Consider the following 20,295-nt stretch of genomic DNA (forward strand, 5'->3'; position numbering starts at 1 on the left):
TGTTTTGGTACCTGAATCCATTTGTATGAAGGACTATTTAACTGAGGTTCATGTAGAGTGACAGCAGATTTTCTTGCACAAATAAAAGGATCCCCAGGAGCTACTCTTAATTCTGCACAAGCTGTACTGAATTTTATATAGTATTTTAAGATGTGTAAGACTAGAGGTTATTATTTGGGGCAATGATGGTTGGAGTTAACTGGTTCAATCTTTTAATATGTCCTGAAACCACATGACAGCTATAGGTTCTTATTTAAGGGATTCCTTTCAAGTCACAGTTAAGAAAAATGTGTACATTTTCAGCAGGGAGTTGTAACCAGAAGTGCGAGGACACTTGGGGTCCTCCAAGCCTGTCCTAGAAGTTAAGGAAGAAACATTTTGGCTGCAGTCTAATGTCAAAGCATTTAGTTAATTGAGTTTAAATAGGAAATGGGGTATGACTTCACATTCTTCAGAACAGAAATACCAGGGCAGCATGATGGGCTAACAGAGGTCGTGACTTGTATCCGAATTGCTAACCTTTACTAACACATTGCTGCATAAATTATTTACAGATGCTTCACTGGTTTATATTGAGTTACAGGTCTTGAACTGGGACACGTTTCCCTCTCTTCATAGAGCAACTAGTCTGGGCCTAAGGCATTTCAGTCTCCGGCGGCCAAAGATAGTCTGGAGAGATGTGATTGTCCACATCCCGAGTCCGTTTTTAATGTACGAGTAAATGGTTTCCGCCTGAGATTTTGCATCTGATACAATTTAAATAACAAGGCGTGGAAATGTTATTTTTTTTATCGCCATGCTTTGCTTTCTGTGAATTTTAAACATCCCTCACACCGGCAACACTCTTTAAGATAAAATAACCAAAATATTGGCGGCTTGCTAGCAAATTAAACTTTTTTTTTCCCCTCCGAGGTAGCTGCAGTTCTTCAATTTGGCCACAAGAGGACTGCAGCGCAACTCATTCACTTTTAACATTAAATTTTAGAAGGATCAGAACATAAATCTGTAGATTTACGTCTACGTACAGATTGTGCTACAGTACCTAACAAACATTAAAATAAAAAGAATTAAAAAGCTAAAATACGACCCGTCCCTGGGTGGGCTCGAACCACCAACCTTTCGGTTAACAGCCGAACGCGCTAACCGATTGCGCCACAGAGACTGGCACGACTGAGCCTCTGAAAGCAGCAGTAAAAGAGAGACAGAAATCCGCGTTACTTCCGTTTTTTTTGTATATCTGTGTGTAAATGATTAGCACGATCTGTTTAATCAGCTACAACGGGAAAGTGAATTTCGCTGATCCGGCACTACTGTGCAACTGCTTCTGCCTTCATCTCGACACTGCGGGGGGTTTTTAAAACCACACGAGCAGAGGATTAATTCTGTAAGAATACGCGCAGAGGGACTTTTGAGAGATAATGCGCAAGAACATTTAGGAGGATGTGGGACAGTTTTTCGCATTAAAACATTGTATTTGCAACCACAAACATCACATACAATCCTTAAACAAGGCGTACCGTATTAAAGCTCTACCAACGGGCCGAAATAGCTCAGTTGGGAGAGCGTTAGACTGAAGATCTAAAGGTCCCTGGTTCGATCCCGGGTTTCGGCAAATCTTTTTATTTCCCAGCAAAATAAACCGGAAACGATTACCGTTTATCGCAACTTTTGCAGTTTAACCAGAATATTCGATATATCTTCTATATCTGTTTTTAAACGTGTAAATCATAAATCTTCCGCCAAATGAGGAAATTGCTTTGAATTTCCTCCTGCTTTAATTTCACCGTAATTGCTCAAAGTATAGAAAAGTCAGGTTATAAACAGAACCGGACAAGTATGCAAACCACATTGCGTATATTTTAAGCTGCTGTAAAGCACAATGACAAATACAGAATTTTCATCTCAACATTTTTAGGTGGAAACGTGGTCCCCTTACAATAACCCTGTTTGCGACCCACACTGCAGTGATCACGGAGCACTGTGGCAACTCGCACGAAGACGAAAATGGAGAGAGAAAAGTTTGCAGTGCCGAACATTTACAAAAGTGCCTTAACATACTTTCCGAGTTTATAAACAATGTTCTTGATTGACACGGTATGGAAATGGCACCCAAGCGACTCGCTGAGGCAATGATGCCGCATCTTTTTAACAAATCGTGGTGCGAATTAAGCTCCTAAATCGGAGAGCCTATGCCCATACTTACTATTTATGACCAAAGATTGTTAGCATAATCGCGGCAAAGAGAAATCAATGGGATTACTCAGTTATACTTATTTCACTTTTATTCATTTATTTGGAGCACTGTTGCTAAGAGTACTCCGTTACCTGACCAGAGCCCATAATTTCTATACTGCCTGTTCTGTTTTAGCAGTCTCAGGCAGTACCTGATGGCCATGCTTTAACACTTTTTTTTTGCCCATTCATCTAATTATTCATTTTATTTAGTGTTTTTTCAGCATGGAATAAACCTATTACTTATTCATTTGCAGCCTACACATGCTGACGCAGCTCCCAACCTGAACATGGCGTTTATTAGACTTATGTACATGAAGCCCAATGCACATGTACATATTGCAAAAGAAACTCCTCTGTCTAACCACCTCATCCAAAACTAGGATTGCAGGCAAGGCAGGGTACACCCTGGACAGGATGCCAGTCCATTCCACTGCACACACACACACTCACACCAGGCCAATTAACCTACCCGTACCAGGACTGCGGGAGGAAACTGGACAACCTGGAGGGCATTGAACCCAGGGCTCCAGCTCTGAGAGGAAGCAATACTGACCACTGCCCTGCACTGCGGGGGGAAAAAAAACACTACCCACTAAACTTGTAAATAATTGTTGCTCAAAAAGGGACAAAAGGAGAATGACTCATGGAGTTACAAAAAAAACAATAGTTCCAGCTTTTCTATTGTTTTATACTGATTTGAAGAGAAACTCACTTGGAACACCCTTCGCGTGAAAAAAACTCCACAGACAAAACCGCAGGACCAAATTATTTAATATAGAGATGTGTGAGCAGACAACAGTCGATTCTTTTGCAATATGAAATGCTACAGCTGAAATCAGATTTACCTGTCCTGAATGCAACATTCAAATCAAAAATCATTTACAAGAGTGCGTTTTAACTGGAGGTACACATAAAAAAAGTACAATTCCTTTATTAAAAAGTAGTAAAAATATGCATAGTATGACCTGCACAAAGCACAGATAATCGGCTAATCCAGAATCCCAGGGCCTACGGACAATGTCTGACTGCAGTAATCCATGACTGCTATGAGTGTTTCATCCATGAAAGCTAAATCCCCAGGTACTTACAATCCTACCTCCACTGCTCAAAATCTATTCCAGCAGACAAAGTCCCCAAGTCACTTAAATGGTGATTTAATAACAGCAACAGCATAAAGATCTTTGTAATACCTTTAAAACCAACATTGAATGGTCAGTTGAGAGGAGAAAATGATAATCAGTACATCTTACGTTTGCGTGGCGGCTCTGTTCGGCCTCCCATTAACGGAAGCACAGCAGTTGAAACTGGAAACGCGAGGACCCTGGTTTTGCTGGGAGAAGCAAACTAAAATAGTTTCCTGCGACAAAGGCGGATTCATACCAGCGGCACCCTGATCACTGCAATGTGCCACCCAGCAATACCAATGGCTTAATCAGCAGCTTGACCTGCTACCATTCCCCACACCTCCCTATTTTACTTTCCCTATAGACAACCACAAACGCTCTCACTGCACTTACCAACCCCACTAATTTGTGCAGTTCAAGTTGCAGACTACACAACCTGAGAGGGCTTATGTGTTCTCAAGCTGTGATGCTGATCCACAACACTGTAGCCCCAAACGTTGAAAGAATGAAGTTAAAAAAACAAATTTACGCAAAAGGATTGCCCAAGCTGAATGCTTCTTGCTACATTCAGTTGGACGTATCGAGTGTCACTGTTTAAAACCATGTAAAAAAAATTACATATTAAAACTATAATCAAATAACTTCTAAAGACTGTGCATAAACAATTTTATATTTCATAAAAAGCTGTTCTTATGTACAAAGGATTACATTAACAGCAGTTCCTGATTGTCACTTACACATTCAGTTTTTTGCCACACATTTGGCTACATTTAAGGTTTGGAAGCAATTTACAATAAAGTACAAGTTTCAAGGCAGGCATGACTGGGGAAAAAGTAAAAGTAACATCAACAATGCAACATTACCTGGGAACAGAAATCAGACTACATAATTAAGACATGATAATCTAACAGGAAAACCCCACTGCAGGAAGCTGGAAGAATGCAGACTTTTGGCACCATAGTTTGGTGCCAGTGCATTGGCCTCTATATCACTAGAAGGCTATATGAATTAATTCTGACAGGCACAGGCAAAACACCAACACTAGCTTGCTGCTGAATGTTAGTAAGACAGGCAAACCCTACTCAACTCAGGGAAGTGTTGCCGACTATGAACTGTCTGACAAACAGTCAAACAGTCTTTGCTGACAAAGATTTAAGCAAAAGCTTTGCTGATTACAAAATATGGATGAGTGGTACATGGTGGTAAACTACTTGAATAGGCTACTAGTATCAAACCATAATTCCATCCATCCAACTGATTTCATACCATAAAGTGCCAGAATTACCTGAAGGCTTTAAAATGGACACCAACAGAGATGACCAATTCATACATGGCGCGCAGGTTTGTAGGCTTAAATCTAGAATGGTACACTGTACATATCGGCCATGGTTTATCAATGATATTCAGGGGAATTACAGGTTGGATAAAGATGAATGCAGATCTGCCTAGCCGACCAAAATTTGAAGGCTGCATTTTGATATCAAACTGTACAAGCAAAGCATTCTGATGGGTGGTCCAATTGGGCAATTAATCCTCATGAAAACTGACAGTATCATTGTAGTGGCTTGCCTTCCTATGGGGGAAGAAAAAACTATGATTCATTTACCTTCTTCTCCTGAGGGCATTCAACTTCAGATGTTTTCTGAGGAAATCAAAGTATTACCATACAGGAAACATTTTAAGCGTTTAAAACAAATGCCGTAATCATGTTTCAACACCGTTTAAAATAATGCCAACTTCTTATCTTGCAATTTTCTTTAAAATGAAAATCAACTGAATACAGACTTTTAAAAAAAATCTCCAAACACTATTGTGCAAATGCAAACTGCGCACTACTAAGGGAATACAAAATAAATACTGATTGATACCGATTTTTAAATTCAAGTTGATTAGCTCCATATTATCTTTAAGGCCAGTGAAATCAGATTTAAACTAACTTTTCCAAAGAAGACTCAGTTGGCCACTATAAAACGGGTGAAAAGACACATCCAAATACCCCTCTGAAATAATTCCACATTTCAGCACTTACATGATTAATGTCATTATTTCATATCGTTTGATAATCTAAGAACATCAGTCAGCACTAGGTGCCAAGCACAAATCAACAAAGGTTAACGGATCTCAGCTTAGCATTAAAAGTAGGGCTATCTACATTATGGAATGCTGTTGCATTGTGTTCCTTGAGTATTGGAAAACTACAGCCAAATAATGTTCCTCTCACTGTCCTCTTTATACAAAAAACATTTAAAAAAAAACAACACTTAAGCAAACTCCAGTACTGTCCAAAGGGTTCAAAGACTCCTTCCATAAGTTCATTCAGGACTGGTCAAGCACCCAAGGCAGTCACCACCTGGATCACCTGGAGGGGAATGTGGACCACCTCCCAATTAAACAAATGCTCAGAATTGTCAGGCTCTGTTCGTGGGCAAAGAAAACGGCACCAACTCAGTCATCCTCCTTTCATGGTCTTCTAAGGTGCTCTTGACAGCATCCCATGTTCTCTTCAAATACTCCATTTGCACAGTAAAAAATGTTCTGTGACCTGTGATTTTATTGGATTCTACATTTAAGTGCTAGGATTAAAACATTCATAGGTTTAAATTTTAGTTTTTGACCTTTGACTTGACACCTAGCAACCTGGAGCTGTAGCTTTGACGGCCACTGTTCAATAAAACTTGCAGGTGAAGTCTGGGGTAGCAATATCCTCAAGGCTTTCTGCTGGAATGGCCCAATGGCTCCGTCACCAGGGCCGGAGGTGTTGTAGAACGCCGAGTCATTCAGACAGCAGGTGTCAAAGAGGTTTAGGTTCCTGGGCATTTAGGGATAGTGCTTTCATCATCATCTCCTTTTCGATTTGCATGTCGAACTCTTCTCTTTCTCTGAAAGCAACAAAGGCTTTCGGTCAATCACAAGAGCAGGAACACAAATTCAATACAAAACCTCCTCCAAACCATACCCCTATCATCCCATCACAGTGCTCCTACATCATGCTGCATAGAGTATCTTTTCATCATCCTTTGATGAGGTTAAAGGTCTAAGGTGTTGTACAAGAGCATCAGAGCTCATGGAACAAGGCACCTTTAGATGTTGTAGCACAGCAATTTGGAGCTACTACTCCTAAAGTTTAGAATATTGTTTGGATCTACCAGCGGCCTGAAGGAGCTTGCAGTCTGTCTTAAATGTAAAGCTAAACATCTCAGTAAACAACACCCTGTTAGAAGAAATGAATACTAGCAAAAGTAAAACATGAAAAAGTTAACATTCAAAGCAACATTAGTGACTTACACGGTCTCTGTTAGCGACTCTGCTCATCTAATGTTTATTGCTCTAAATCTACCTCCTCTCTGCTCCATAGGTGCTGTTTTTGGTAATGCTTGTTACTAATGACAGGATTTGGGTCTTGACACTTTCCACATCAGATTTTTGAATAAATTTACAGTAACATCATACAGGTGTTACCACAATAGCATAGAGCACAGGGTATAATGCATGTGCAACTTAGATCTGTTTTCCTAACTATCTTGTTTCACATTATTAATAATGTGGGATTCCTGCAAATGCGAAGGAAAGGCACAGCTTTTGAAACCCACAGACTATTCATTACCTTATACTCAAGTCGGGCCCCTTCAAGAATTTAACCTCTGCTTTGTCCAGGGAGATCTTGTCTACAGCAGCAATGGCGTAGATGATGGCCTGAAAATAAGACAGCAGCGTTACAACATGACCACTTGGACTCAGGGCACTGGACCAGCGTTCTCCTCTGCTCAGCAGGCGCAGACTTCCTGCCACGGGTGCTGCTCCGATTGCTGCTGTGACACTTTCACTTCTTAGTCACTTACTGAGCAGCACCACACTGTGGCAAAACACTGCTAGCAGCAATGCATACGTCATTACTGTAAACTCCCAACAACGATATGAACCCTTGCACACCATCACAGAAACACTGCAGTCAATGTCGTAAAGATAGGCGTACCCAGTTGAAGGCTTTGATTTCATGATTTTGGTTAGCAATGAAGAGAACAGTAAAATTATACAGCTGACTCCATATACATTCATACTGAATATAATGTGACTGACAGTTGTTTTGAGCTAAGAAAAATGGACATTCATTATTTGTGCATAAACAAATTAAACGAGAAAAAAACTCTGGCTTTCGGGACTGGATACTTGAACTATCCGAGGTTCAGATGTAAAAGATCAAGGGTAATTTTGACATCCTGCTGACTCGCCAAGTGTCCCGGAGACCATGGAGTGGAATAGTCGAGCTCCATGAAGAGCATATGCCTTTATGTTAATAATCTACCTAACGAAATTAAAGAGCCCAGCAATGGCCTCCTCACCTCGGGCAGCAGCACGTCCAGGATGAAGCGGATGGTGTCCACCTCAGTCAGGAAGGGCGCGGTCTCAGGTGCATTCTCGTAGATGGACTTCAGGTAGCTGTACACCAGGTCCACCTGGGCCTCGTCCTCCAGGTAGGTGTCCACCCAGGACATGAAGCGGCTGAACTTGAGGAACTCCTTCATCCACTTGGAGTTCTCTCTGCCACTGATGATCGCCTGAGGGAGAGGCCAGGAAATGAGCAGGACTCTTCTCCTCAGGGCCTGCTGACCAGGCAAGAACTTCAACAGCAAGAGCTTCGGGGCTTAAATGCTACATGGGCTTGGAATACAAATAGCTAGTTCTCTCAGGATAATTATTCCAAAGCAAAACTATATCCCAATTATTCACAGCTTTTAAGTGGGATCAGGGTGAAGCAATGAATAGTTTTCATATACAATAAAGGTGGTTTCTAAGCAGAGAGACTAATACTGAATACTAAAATTGAAGCCAAGTACAGAAATGTTTATACTGAAGGAGACGGGTACAAAAAGACAACAAATTCAAAAAATTATTCTTCAAAGACTTTTCCCTGAAAAGAAACAGTCCAGACTTATACTTGGGAACAAACTGTTTACATATGCCTACCCATCACAACCAGAATGTGCTTTAATCTGCTCCCCACAAAAAAGGTTTCCTTATTTTGCACACACTAGCACCATTAGTTTAGTTTAGAAAGACTGAGTGTTGTGGAATTAAGGTGCTAATTAGAAAACACTGCATAATTACCCTTGGTACTGGATAAGGCTAAAGATCTGTTTATCTATTTTATGTAAATATTTTGTCTTTAATTGCGCTGCATTTACATAATTTCAAAAGATAATGCCACAAATTCAGTTTCTTTAATGAAAGTTATTTTTCTTCACCAGTATTTAAACCATTCCTTAAATAATTATGAAAAGCATAAATCTCCTGTATTAAACTTGCAGTTTATAACTGAGCAGGCCAGCACTATTCATCTCTATCTGTTGCTCTAACACAGCGCAGCTGCCAAAGCTTTGTTGAAACACAGGAGACGGAAATGTGTTCTCGGATGTCCAAGAATTCCCCTGCTTTGTCTGACCTGCAGGTGCTTCTCCAATCCCTGATTCTTGACAATAAACTGGACCAGTTTCTCGTTCGCTCGGTTCCGGAGAGCCTTGGAGCGGTCAGGCAGCAGCTTCTTGGACTGCCTGCAGCGGGATGGTGTGCTGTCCAGATGTACATCCGATCCTTCCTTCTGCTCCTCCATTATCAGCGTGCTGGGAAAGGACACATTGGAGGAGTCCTGCAGGTACATCTTCCTGACTGGGCAGCCTAGGGCAAATACATCACAATGAACATCACAAAGCCAGTTGCTGAATTACAGCTCTCTGTTTAAAGCTAAGCAGGCATAGTTCTCTAGGCTAGCAAGCCAAATCGGTTTTGTGCTTTTTTTTAAAAAAAAGAGGTCATTAATTCTATTTGATGCAATTGCTTGTTGGCTGCCAATATACTTTTACAGAGCAAATCAACAAACACTATTCCTCCATTGAATGAGCCATGAGACAAAAAAATAACATCAGTTCCACATACCTATTAGTTCAGCTCTTCCTGCAAGTCCCGATGTGCCCATTATTGTTTAAAGCAATGACTATCTGGAAGGGCTTCTCAAACAGCATACAAGTATACCATGTCTTTTAATCAACTCATGTAGAATACTGCTGTAGAACTGGTAAACAAGCCATTGTCCCTCAATCAGTATTGAAGATTGTTTTTAGAGGTTATAAAGGCTGATAGTCAACTATTGTAAAAAAACTAAACTAAAAATATATAACAACAAAAGAAAAAATATGCATGAAAAAAAATCCAGATGATGTTTCTTTTAATACATGCTGCTTAAAGTGTAGTTTTCTTTTGCTATGCCACAATTCAGACACGTTCAGCATTCCTGCCAGCAAACAAGCGTAACACTTACTTATGTCATCTGCAAAGTATTCAATAAAAGAGCCAGAGAAGGAACCGCAGGCTGTATAGGGGAGAAGGAAAAAAGAGTTAAGGAGAATTCCATTATGACCCGTGCATGGAAGAGCATTCCTGCCTTACTGTGCAAGGCATGACGAAACCAAACCAAAGTGCTAAAAGATGACATTCTTAAACTATGCTGTAATAACTCTGTCTCAATGTTTTTATTTGAATTTAATGGCTTCCTAAGACGTTTCCACAACAATCAACTGATGAATGTTTTTAACATTACAGCCCTTCGTTTTTCATGTACCTTTCTCCTTTCGAAATGTTTCTCTATCGTAAGGGATATCAGCACAGCTCTAGAGAAACTGACTATTCTGTACTCGACTCCCAACGTCCCAAATGATGCATTGCCAAGTTGTGCCCACCTTTGCGAATCCGGTAGTCCCGAATCAGCTCCAAGCACCAGTTGATGGCTGTATTATACTTCTCCCGAGCTTTAACCTAAAAATCAGACAAGGGTTTGATTCTAGCATAGGAAATAACAGATTGACCATGCCACAAACAGATGTTATGAAATGCTCAATTTCAAGTCAAGAATCGGACTCCCAGGTCTTCATCCTTAGGTTCAGGGGATTAGCTATTGCAAAGCGTACTGGCGGCCCTTGGCTTCGATGACTGAAATAATGATAAAAAAAGACTTTGGCACTGAAAGACATCCGTTTCTTACCACAAACTGATCTGTCTCTTCACAGTCAAAAGGTTTCAAGGTTCTTAAGGACACACAAAATCTGTGAAAGACCAAATGGGCATTAGAGTTGACAAATAAAATCCTTAACTCTATTATAGCCATTTAACCCATTCTGCTTCTGTTTTAGAATAGATAATCCTTGTTTTTAGATAATATTAGCATCAATTATTGAAGTATGGCCTTTGTATCAGAATATTTAATAGTTTGCCTCTTTAGGATCATGGCTGATTGTGTTGTAGTTACCACAAGTCGCAGCTCTAAACTGCAGTTAGAGCTGTAAAACTGTAGCATGATGACTGTCGGCAACCCATGTTATAAACCATTTGTGTTTTACTCTGAACAAAATCACTTCACATTAAGAAATAACTTTCACCCACTTACCCCTTTTGAACTCTTTTCTTGTCAAACAACAAGTCATCAATGAAGATGATGCTTGCCTTTTTATTCCTATGGTTCACACGTTTTACCTATTGAGCAGAACAAGGTTAGGAGGGATAGATCAATATAAAGGGAACAAATATATGCCCCCATCTACAAAAGGAAATACTTCATGTTGCATGTTTTACAATGTGAATTTACTCAAAATGATTATTTGGCTGGCACTTCTATTTAAAGCAACATGCATTTGCACCCATTTAGATTTCACTGAAACTGAGTGAAGTATTGTTCTCAATGGTTCAGTGCTCTTAACAGGTTCTTGAATAGATTCTGCAATATCGGGCTCTTAAAATGAACGGTGGGGAAAAAAAGCTACCTTTAAGTGGCCTTACATTTACTCACACAGTCAAGTGTTTGCTCAAAGTGTTATAGGTTTATTTCCGAGTACAATTGTCTACCCAAGAGATAGCCAGTAAATCTTCGCTAACGAAACAAAAATAATTTCGTTAAAAACCCACTACCTCATCCAAACTGACTGCAAGCTTAAAAGCAGGAAAACTGAACACCAGAAAAACATTAAAATAAGTGCTTCTGTTGCTACTATATATACCAAACTGAAGCCGCGCAAGAAGATGTTGTTACCCTTCCTTTTTTCAGGTTTGCCTGCAATTCAAGGTTATTTCTGGCCTTTCTGAAGTACGATTATTGAAAGAAAACAAGACAGGCATGGAATTATGGAGTACTCACCATTGCTGGCCAGAAAGGGTAGTTTCTGAATTTACACCAGACACATATTCCCTCTGTGATGGATGAAGGCTCTGTGAACACAATGCAGAAAAAACGACGGCTAGCAGGGCAAATTATAACGTAGACCCCCTGTATCTATTCAGATTAATTTTACAGTTTAATATTGCTTTTATACATTAAATTGTACAATATCATAGTATGGGTTAAGCTGGGAAATCTAAAGAAACTGTTAAGAACAGCACACAGTGCAAAATCCCAGATGCCTGCCCATCTGAAAATACATAACGAATATCTTTTGTACATATTCATTATGTGTTTTTCACATCCATTATGTGTCCCAGGAACAGTTCAGATGGATGTCCAACGTTAAGGAGGGTTGGTCAAGGATGGAAGCTCTTCATTTTAAACCTAGCACTTACTGTTCTCCCTTGTCAAAGAGAAACTGGGAAGCTCTTCATCTTCTTCTTCATCTTCCTCCTGCAGCAGAGAACTCTGCATATCGGGTTCATTGTGCAAACTCAGCTCAATGGACAAGTCAGATTCTTCCCCTGAAAACAACAAAGATTCATGTCCACAAAGACTGAGATTCAAACACAAAAGGTGTGCTTTTTTGAGTTTCAGAGAACAAAGCATATTGTTTTTTAAAGATCGCTATTGTCGCTGCTGATCAATTAGATTTTTTTTTAAACAACAGATTAATTCATAGACCATCTAGGTCCACTGCTCTGTTGGATAACAGGATACAGAAATCCGAAAAAGTCCTGCCTTGTGCCTGTTGCTCTCCGGCGATGCCGAACTGGAGGAAGCAGGTAGTAAACGAATGGACAGTGCCTTACTGGAACAGTCTCAGTTAATCGTTTCAATCAGTGGCCCAACAGCAGTGCCCCAACCTGGGATTTGAACCCACAACCTTCCAGCTGCGAGTGCAGAGCTGCAGGCTAGATTGAAACAGATACTAAAGGCTTAATCGAATTAGGGAGGCACAGGATTTATACCTGGCTCATCGGTTTCCGGTCCCTCCGGCTCAAACGGAGGCAGGGGGAGCTCCGACTGCTCGGATGTCTGCGTGCCGCCCAGCTCCAGACAACTCTGGTTCCGCCGTCTCCGCTTTGAGGAAGGGGCCGTGTCCGCGCGGCCACAGTCGCTTGCGTCCTGCCGGCCGGCCGGCTCCTCCGCCGCCCCCTTCCTGGGCCGGCCCCCACACCTGGCTTTGCCGCAGTGCACCAGCTCCGGCCGAGGGTCCTGGTGGAGGTGGTCAGGGAGATGAAGATGCTCATGATTTCAGAAATGACACGGAGCTCAAAGCACAACAGCCAAGCCTTTACAGCTCCTCTGCCGTTGTAGTTGTGAAGCACAGAGTCGCAGGTCAATCAGCAGGCAAATTGCCACTTTTTTAAAAAAAAACAATTAATTGTATTAACCGATCGTCATTTGTAGCATTCATGATCAGCACATATTTATAGTCTGTTTTGAATTAAACAGTGGTTTTTAAATGTTGGCACGCGTTCTACTGTTCACTTAGGCGGAAACTACTTCTGAAGAACTGTTCAAATACTGCTCAACAAATATCAACTCAAACACTGATTTGAAAGCTTATATAGAACCTTTACCACCTCGTGCTCCTACAGTGAAAAAGTAGAATGATTGATAGCAAACGATCCACTACGCCATCATGACCTGCAGAAACAGTTCAAAGCCTGAAGTATAGTGGATTAAAAATGCAATTTCAACAAAGGCAGAAATACTGTACTTCAGGAGATATGTGTGGAAAGATTGCTTAGAATCACAAGATGACTATCTAGTGAATACAGAATTCGAGCTTCCTGTGCTGCTCAGATAAAGAAGGGAGACTGCATTTACTCATTTATGTTCCCGTTTCCCTTTACTGAACACTTGTGACAAGGTTTTCTCACATGTTTGTTCCTTTTATCCATTTTAATAGTGCCCCTTTAAGGTAAACTTCTAATATGGAGTCTTTTTTGTTAATTCTGCACATATTATTTAGTAAGATACATATAACACCAACAAATAATGTTTTTATAGTTAGAATCTTTATAGTATGGGATGAAGTGTTTGCCATAGCCCATTATCAATTGTAAGCCTGATTGAGGAGCGATTTGGAGGCTGGAGCCAGACTGAATCCTGTAGGAATATACCTTAAGAGAGTGGAAAAGGAAACATATCGATCAAACATTCTTAACCAAGTGGTACTGGATCCCCAAAACGCCAGCTCCCAGCGCAATATTACCTGTCGACTCTTAAGGCTCTCAAAGAGCTTCTGTGCTGTCCTGGGTGCCTTTCTCTTTGGCGTGCTCTCCTCGGTCCGTGTCTGGCTCCTCGGGGACAGCTCCTCCAACTCACTCACAGGCGTGGAGCTCACAGGAAAGTCTCGCAAACGAGGCCTCCCTCTCCTCTGTTTCACTCCGCCCGTACTGTGATAAGTGTCAAGGTCAGAGTCTGGGGGAGAGGGGAGGACGTGTGGGGTACCCCCGTTCTGCAAGGCAGCGTGGTCCCCCTTCGGGATACGGGGGCTCGGGGTTTCTGGGAATGTTGTTTTTTGACAAGGTCCTTTCTTGGGGCTGGGGGTAGAAAACGAAGGCTTTACATTATTTCTAGGAGCCCCTTTCCCCACCTGAGAATGCTGCACAGTGTTCAGTTTGGTTGGCGTGGAGCACATTGTCTTGTTGTCCCGCTTGCTCAGTGGAGAGACCGCAGCTGGGCACTTCAGATCCAAGCTGCTCATTAGCCTGCGTGGCCGCAGATGGCGGTTCTCCCTTGTCAACAGTGGAGACGACCCTCCTGAAGCTTTCCTCTTGCTCCCGCTCTTTCCTGCCTGTGGAAGGTGGCGTTTCTGTGCCTCTGCCTGTGCCCTGAGGCCAGACTGCCGAGTCTTTGGCCCTCTCACGAGACCGTCCTCGTGTGCCTTCTCTCCTGTCCCAGACTTGGGCAGAACTGCAGCTCTTCTGTTTTGTGTCCCCTGTTGACCCTGAGGAACGCGTTTCGGCTGTTCCTTTCTCATCTCAAGGTTAGCTGTCCTTGGCTTGTGTCTCATCTTTGGTTCTACTGTTCCGCCAAGGGTAAAGGTACACTGGTGTGATTTTTCGGTTATGAAAGGCTTGATCTGGCAGGCCCCCTCAGGTGCTTTCCCGGGGTTCGAGGGCAAAGTGCAATGAGAGTCACTGCTGGATAACACATTTAAAGCCAAGCGTAGTGCTTTCCGGTAAAGCAACTCCTGAATAGGATCCCTTTCTTTGATCCCAGTCTCCTGAACTGCAGGCAAAAACAACATTCGGTGATACTGTCAGGGAAGACTAATCACGCAGCATAAACCTCTTCTGTTGTAATTCATAACCATTACAAGGACAGAGGTGGGGTTTACTGATGAGAATTCCCATTTTATACTCTGCACTTATCTTCCACAATGGAAGCTAAACAAAAACAACACTTGATTTCATATTTCTTCTCGTCAAAGCTGAACTACACACAAGGAAATCATCCAATAATACAAATATGATTAAACAGTATCGGTATGCTTGACCCTCATGATTTGGGGTAGGTAGGGATTAAAGCCAGATAAGAAAAATAACTGTTTGCTCTTTAATACTCACCAGCTTGGGTACATTCATGGGGAAATCCCACAAACTCCTCATCGCTGTCATCTTTGTCCAAAAAGATCCGTATAATACGCTGCTTTTCAGCATCCAGATCTGAAACGAAACATTTCAGGGATTTGTCGGATATAAGTTAGGTTTAACAGTAATTGAAAATGTTCACGGATGACTCCATCTTTCCTTCATACTGTAATATCTGCACTTTTTACCACATTACATAGTACATCATGATTCAAATGTTGGCTCGCTCGTTCAAAGAACTGTATTGGGAAAACTACACCGTGCAGGAATGAAATCTGGCACATGCACAAGTACATGTTTCTATGGACAATTTGTTTGCAGTCTTTATTATGTTCTTGATTTCAAGGTGCCAGGGGGTGCTCACATATCTTGGGCCAAAAGAAGGTATATGAGGGTCAAACAGCTCATTTCAGTGTGACTGAGCGCTCAAAGGTATACGGTGTATCAGTAGGTTATGTGCTATTGCTTTACATGTCCAGTGTTCTGTAGAAGGAACTCGGAAAGCCAGGTGTGAGATTCAACTGCTTAAGTTGACCACATACACCAATACTTTACCACTTTCAGGGAAAGGGTTCAGCTTTGTGTTAAGACTATGGTTTTCTTTCACGTGCACAGAAAATATATTTCACTAACTGATTGTCTGCTTGTCTTCCCTGCATGCAAATGAATACAGGTGTCCAGAACCTATCAAGCCTTGCTAACTATTGTTCAAATTGTCTTTCAAGTCCCACTGAGTTCTCACCAAAATAACCGTCAATGTTAATGATAATGTCAATGTGCTGACGGAGGTCAGCAGGAAACTCACCAAGCTGCAGGGAGATGGTCTCAATGCTGCCTTGTGTCAGGGGTGCCGTCTCCTTCTGCTTCACACAGATCCTGGTCAAAATAAACAGCTGCATCATGCAGGTCTGAACTAGCAAAGAGGGTCCCTTCACCTGATCTGCTGTGTAATGGGACTGATGGCAGATTATAGCTGCCATGTGTTGCTCAAGTGGTCAACCTCCTGTGTTACAGCCCTTTCGTCTTTGGGGTTCCTTGACAAAGTTATGCAAACACAAGAAATTACTGCAGCACTTAAGATCTCTACGTCACTGCCAGACCAGAATTAACAAACTGTTACAAACGATGTAAACAGTTACATAAGTATTGTCAGAGAAATTGTGAAGGGTTGACAGAAATGTAATTGTACAGTACATAAAAAGAATATGTCATTGATCTCACGTGTGTATGAACACAAAAACAATACTATTTCTAAGGATATTTGACGATTCTGCTAGTAAGTAATTTACAAGACTGAAGTTATTTAAAGATTTAACTGTTGCATTAGACTGTCTACATGAAACCTCAAGCCTCAAAACAGCAAGAAAGAGAAAAGATAATACCCCAGCACTGCACTATACAGTGACATTTAGAACATCAAGCTAAACTGGAAAAAAAGTCTCACTTTGAAGAATACACAATAGATTGTTTTTTATTGACCTCTGCCTGCAGCATTGGGAGATCTTGTTGGCCAGAGATCACTGCAGCTAAACAATAAGTTTGGAGTCTCTACAATGTCTCCCTGGCATCAACAAATGCTGTCCTATCTTCACTAACTACACAGAGCTTTAGGCTGCCCAGACAGGACAGTAGGGTCCTGTTAATGTGGTTGCATCCTTCACCCATAGATGTTTTTCAGGGCTCAAACTTGAGCACAAACCCAGAGTGGGATACCTGTCATGTGTGGGGAGGAGGGGGGTGTTCTGTTTGCTACATAAAAATTAAAATAAACTCATTCAGAAAAGAAATATGCTTACACCAATCCCTTTGTATGCAAAAACAAATCCGCTACCATCAATGGCTTAAATGCCAAAACGAAAGATGTTTTCAATAACATGAAGGAAATGAAAGATAAAGCATTTAACGCTTTTACGCGTTACAACTGTAATGCAATTGCTTTTGTGACAGATGTAGGACAGAAAGAGAACAAAGGTTACCTTTTTTTCACACCCAATATTTCCACTTCTAGCCCATCAGCCCTTCTGGAGTGCCGAGCAGATTTTCTCAAAATCTAACACAAAAAAGAAACACCAATAAATATTTCTTTACTAGACATCAATTACTGAGAACTGACATATTTAAACTAGTCTTAGAAATCTAGTCACACGTTGTTTCCAGTGCTATAAGACTGACTCCCACGGAGGGGTTCGAGTCACAGAACCTGGGGGGACCGAGATTGCAAAAGAACAACAAGCTATGATCGGAGTCAGAGGTAATTTAAAAGTTTACATATACAGCTGTGACAAGAGGACAATATATTAGCAATTTGTGTGGGGTTCTGCATCATGGCATTAAACTGCAAGCCTTAGGGTTACGGGTAGCAGCAGAAATCAGAAATGCACCGTTAACCCAATGATGCATATTTAATTTTCCACAGTTACCTTTCCTTGACCTTAAATTGCTTTTGCCTCAGCATCAATGGCACAAGTAATGAAGCAGTTCTCTGTGAGCTAACCTTGGCTGGCCACAGGCGTCCTTCCCACTTACAGAGGAGGTACATGGGTTCATCCATCTTTGATCTTCATGAGGACAGCCTGAAGAGCAGGCACCCAAAAGCAGGTTTTCAATCGCTTACTGCACATGCACCAAAACACAGAAGACAAACGTTAGTGTCGGGGACAGCTCGCCGCTTGGAACTCCCTCAGCACACTTTGCATCCTCCTTTTACAAGAACTTGCCCTGCAAACAAGAGCAGCAAAGGAAAGAGTCGACGCACCAACACTGCTGTCAAAGAAACCTGCATCCTGTTGAACCGTATTCACAATTCATAGTCAGATCTATCCCGGGGTGTGTTTTAAAAAAAATACAAACCTCAGATCCTTGTCCACATTGACTGAAGTTACTGTGGAATCATTTTTTTTACTTACTACTTTACCTTTTCAGTTTGCACTTGGTAACACTATTAATGTTGTAAAAATACACTCCCAGGGTCAGGAACACCTTGACACCCGAGAAAGATGTGTTTCTATCTTTCACTTTTTACGCCTCTCACCTCTGAAAAGTCAAGAGTAAAACTCGCTGGAGAGCAAAGGAACATGCTGAGGCACACCATAGACAAAATTCTTGTTTCAGACAGCACCCCGGACTTGTTTAAATTTGTATGTAAGTAAATGGTGCTGTGCGTTAAGTGACTCAGTTTGCATATTGTTCAATCAGGTGCACACAAGAGACTAATTTGCTGTTCAAATTATTTAAGCACTACATTTAAATTATATGGACCACTACAGAGAGTGTTACTTTCAATGAATATGGTCATTAGTTTTGAACTGACTTTTGATTCAAAATTCTTAAAAATAAGCAGAATCAACTCCTTGATTGACCATTGCTGGCCAGTGGCATTTAAAGGCATCTTAAACTCTTCCTTAAAAAGCTACTTACACTGAAGTTCACCTTTAGTTATTAAAGAAAATCACACCGGCACAGTTCTAAGGAACAGCATCAGATTTTTCTTTCTGTAAAAAAGGGGGTTAATGGAAATGTTAAGTGTATGTGCATATGTAGTAACTAGTCTAAATCACTCAAAATAACAGAGTATTAATTTTCCTAAAATGGAAAGTTTCATAAAAAATAACTAATAAAATGCTCTACTGTTGCTCAGTACTACATCTGCGAGGAGATAGATCAAAACACTTTAAACAAAAGCCTATTTACACCGACTTCAACAGTGACAGTTACCAATCATCACTAGTATCATTTCATCAGGTAATCGGGCCATTCTAAATAAATCTTCCCCAAATGTATTTGTAAACGCTACAATTAAGTGCTTACGTCAGCATTCATGACGTCCCTACTTAACAGAAAACGCAGAGACCACAACTAACGTACTACTCCGTAAAACCGATGTGAAGAGATGCACTGAGAATTCAGGTTATTAATATCAATATTCAGGGAAGAACATGAAGTCATCTGCGGAAATGATACGAGATGTGCTTTAAAAATGGTGTTTAGCCAGAAAGTATCGGATCGGGAGTCAACAATGAAACAACAAAACATCACAGTCGATGATAACGCCTCGCAACTCACCGAGGACGACCTGTTTAACATGAACATACTTCCCCACAAGATCATTCACAAAACACAGGACGATTTGTGAAACACAGGTGCCATTATATATATATATCTCAATGGCAAGACCAATTTACACACCCTACATCCATCGACACTCGAGGGTGGAAAGTCAGTCTTGTTTTGTGCAATTCACAGCAGCACGACAGGTGACTATACACTCCCCCCCATCTCCAACGCCAAACCGGCACACATGTTGAGTTATTCATAACAAACGTCGGAATGATCTCGGGTTTAAAACCGCATATTTCCGTATTTCTGAGTGCTGAGCCTGCGCCCGCTCTCTCCACGCCAGACAGCAGTGCGGCCACCCACCTCTCCTGCCGAGGCTGTTCGCCAGCTGTGGGCTCTCCCCCACGGAGTCAGAGGAGCACACGTCGTGCGGGGTTGGGCACCACCCATGGCGCACCTAACGCGCAACAACGCCTGGCGCCCCGACCCTGTCGGCTCTGCGGCGCCTTGCCGAGCCGCAGCCGTGCAAGCGAAGGTCTCCCCCGCCGATGCCCACACGCCCCTGTTCCCCGTTTCACAACTCAGAAACTACCGAGAGCAAAGAGGCACGCAGCTCCTCCGAGCCGAGCCCCCGACACGCGTTGTCTGCATTTAAGAGCTCGTTCGCAGGCAGCAGTCTTTTTTTTTTCCATGTGACTTTCCGCCGCACTAAGTACTTTTCCCCCCCGGTGAACTCCAGAACCGTGCTTGGTGGCCTTTATATTACAAGACTACGAAACAATCAAAAACAGGACTCAAATAATTCTCCGCCCTAAAGCGCCAGGATTACGACAGGTCAGAAGCGACCTGCTGATAAAATGTTTAAGCCGCCTGTCTGTACACATCGTTAGAGCAAATATCGCCTACGCGCCTTACCAGTACAACTCCCTGTTCGGTGCTGTTTATCTTCGTATTTACGTTCAAGTTCCATAATAACTCCACGGCATCTTCCAAACACCCTTTTCCGGTCGCGTGGTCTATTTTTAAGCGCTCGTCGCCTCGTCCTCCCTTTGCATCATGGGAAATGTAG

At 41.8% G+C, this 20,295-nt stretch overlaps 1 protein-coding gene and 2 non-coding genes across 8 annotated transcripts; 1 reads left to right on the plus strand and 2 right to left on the minus strand.

Moving 5' to 3' along the window:
* Window positions 1-1,088: 1,088 nt before the first annotated feature.
* trnan-guu (transfer RNA asparagine (anticodon GUU)) lies at window positions 1,089-1,162 on the minus strand. The gene has a single exon. It is a non-coding gene; the product is annotated as a tRNA-Asn (tRNA).
* Window positions 1,163-1,539: 377 nt separating this feature from the next.
* On the plus strand, window positions 1,540-1,612 carry trnaf-gaa (transfer RNA phenylalanine (anticodon GAA)). The gene has a single exon. It is a non-coding gene; the product is annotated as a tRNA-Phe (tRNA).
* Window positions 1,613-2,988: 1,376 nt separating this feature from the next.
* LOC148638998 (uncharacterized) lies at window positions 2,989-20,266 on the minus strand. 6 transcript variants are annotated; one of them, XM_088621801.1, is made up of 18 exons: window positions 20,142-20,244; window positions 18,588-18,661; window positions 17,697-17,783; window positions 17,147-17,220; window positions 15,976-16,046; window positions 15,147-15,245; window positions 13,787-14,808; window positions 12,534-12,780; window positions 11,958-12,086; window positions 11,539-11,609; window positions 10,795-10,880; window positions 10,393-10,453; window positions 10,091-10,166; window positions 9,673-9,723; window positions 8,800-9,032; window positions 7,700-7,915; window positions 6,964-7,052; window positions 2,989-6,238 (listed from the first exon to the last, which is right to left on the minus strand). In XM_088621801.1, exons 3-18 carry the CDS (start codon window positions 17,715-17,717, stop codon window positions 6,151-6,153), a joined length of 2,634 nt encoding a protein of 877 aa, XP_088477927.1. In that variant the 5' UTR covers window positions 17,718-17,783; window positions 18,588-18,661; window positions 20,142-20,244; the 3' UTR covers window positions 2,989-6,150. The 6 variants fall into 6 exon arrangements, with proteins under 6 accessions (XP_088477927.1, XP_088477924.1, XP_088477926.1 ...); XM_088621798.1 differs by having other exon boundaries at window positions 17,665-17,783; XM_088621800.1 differs by having other exon boundaries at window positions 17,665-17,783; window positions 18,600-18,661; window positions 20,142-20,241.
* Window positions 20,267-20,295: the final 29 nt, after the last annotated feature.

Source organism: Lepisosteus platostomus, chromosome 27, assembly GCF_059453375.1.
Source record: "Lepisosteus platostomus isolate fLepPlt1 chromosome 27, fLepPlt1.hap1, whole genome shotgun sequence".
Taxonomy (NCBI): Eukaryota; Metazoa; Chordata; class Actinopteri; order Semionotiformes; family Lepisosteidae; genus Lepisosteus; species Lepisosteus platostomus.

What these genes read in the sequence shown, in the direction of transcription:
- LOC148638998 (XM_088621797.1), bottom strand. Translation starts at nt 17,721, where the DNA reads ATGGATGAACCCATGTACCTCCTCTGTAAGTGGGAAGGACGCCTGTGG. An exon ending in ACCCTTTCTGGCCAGCAATG is followed by an intron (nt 10,881 to 11,538) that starts GTGAGTACTCCA and finishes TCTGCTCAATAG; the next exon opens with GTAAAACGTGTGAACCATAG. An exon ending in TGGACGTGCTGCTGCCCGAG is followed by an intron (nt 7,053 to 7,699) that starts GTGAGGAGGCCA and finishes TCTTATTTTCAG; the next exon opens with GCCATCATCTACGCCATTGC.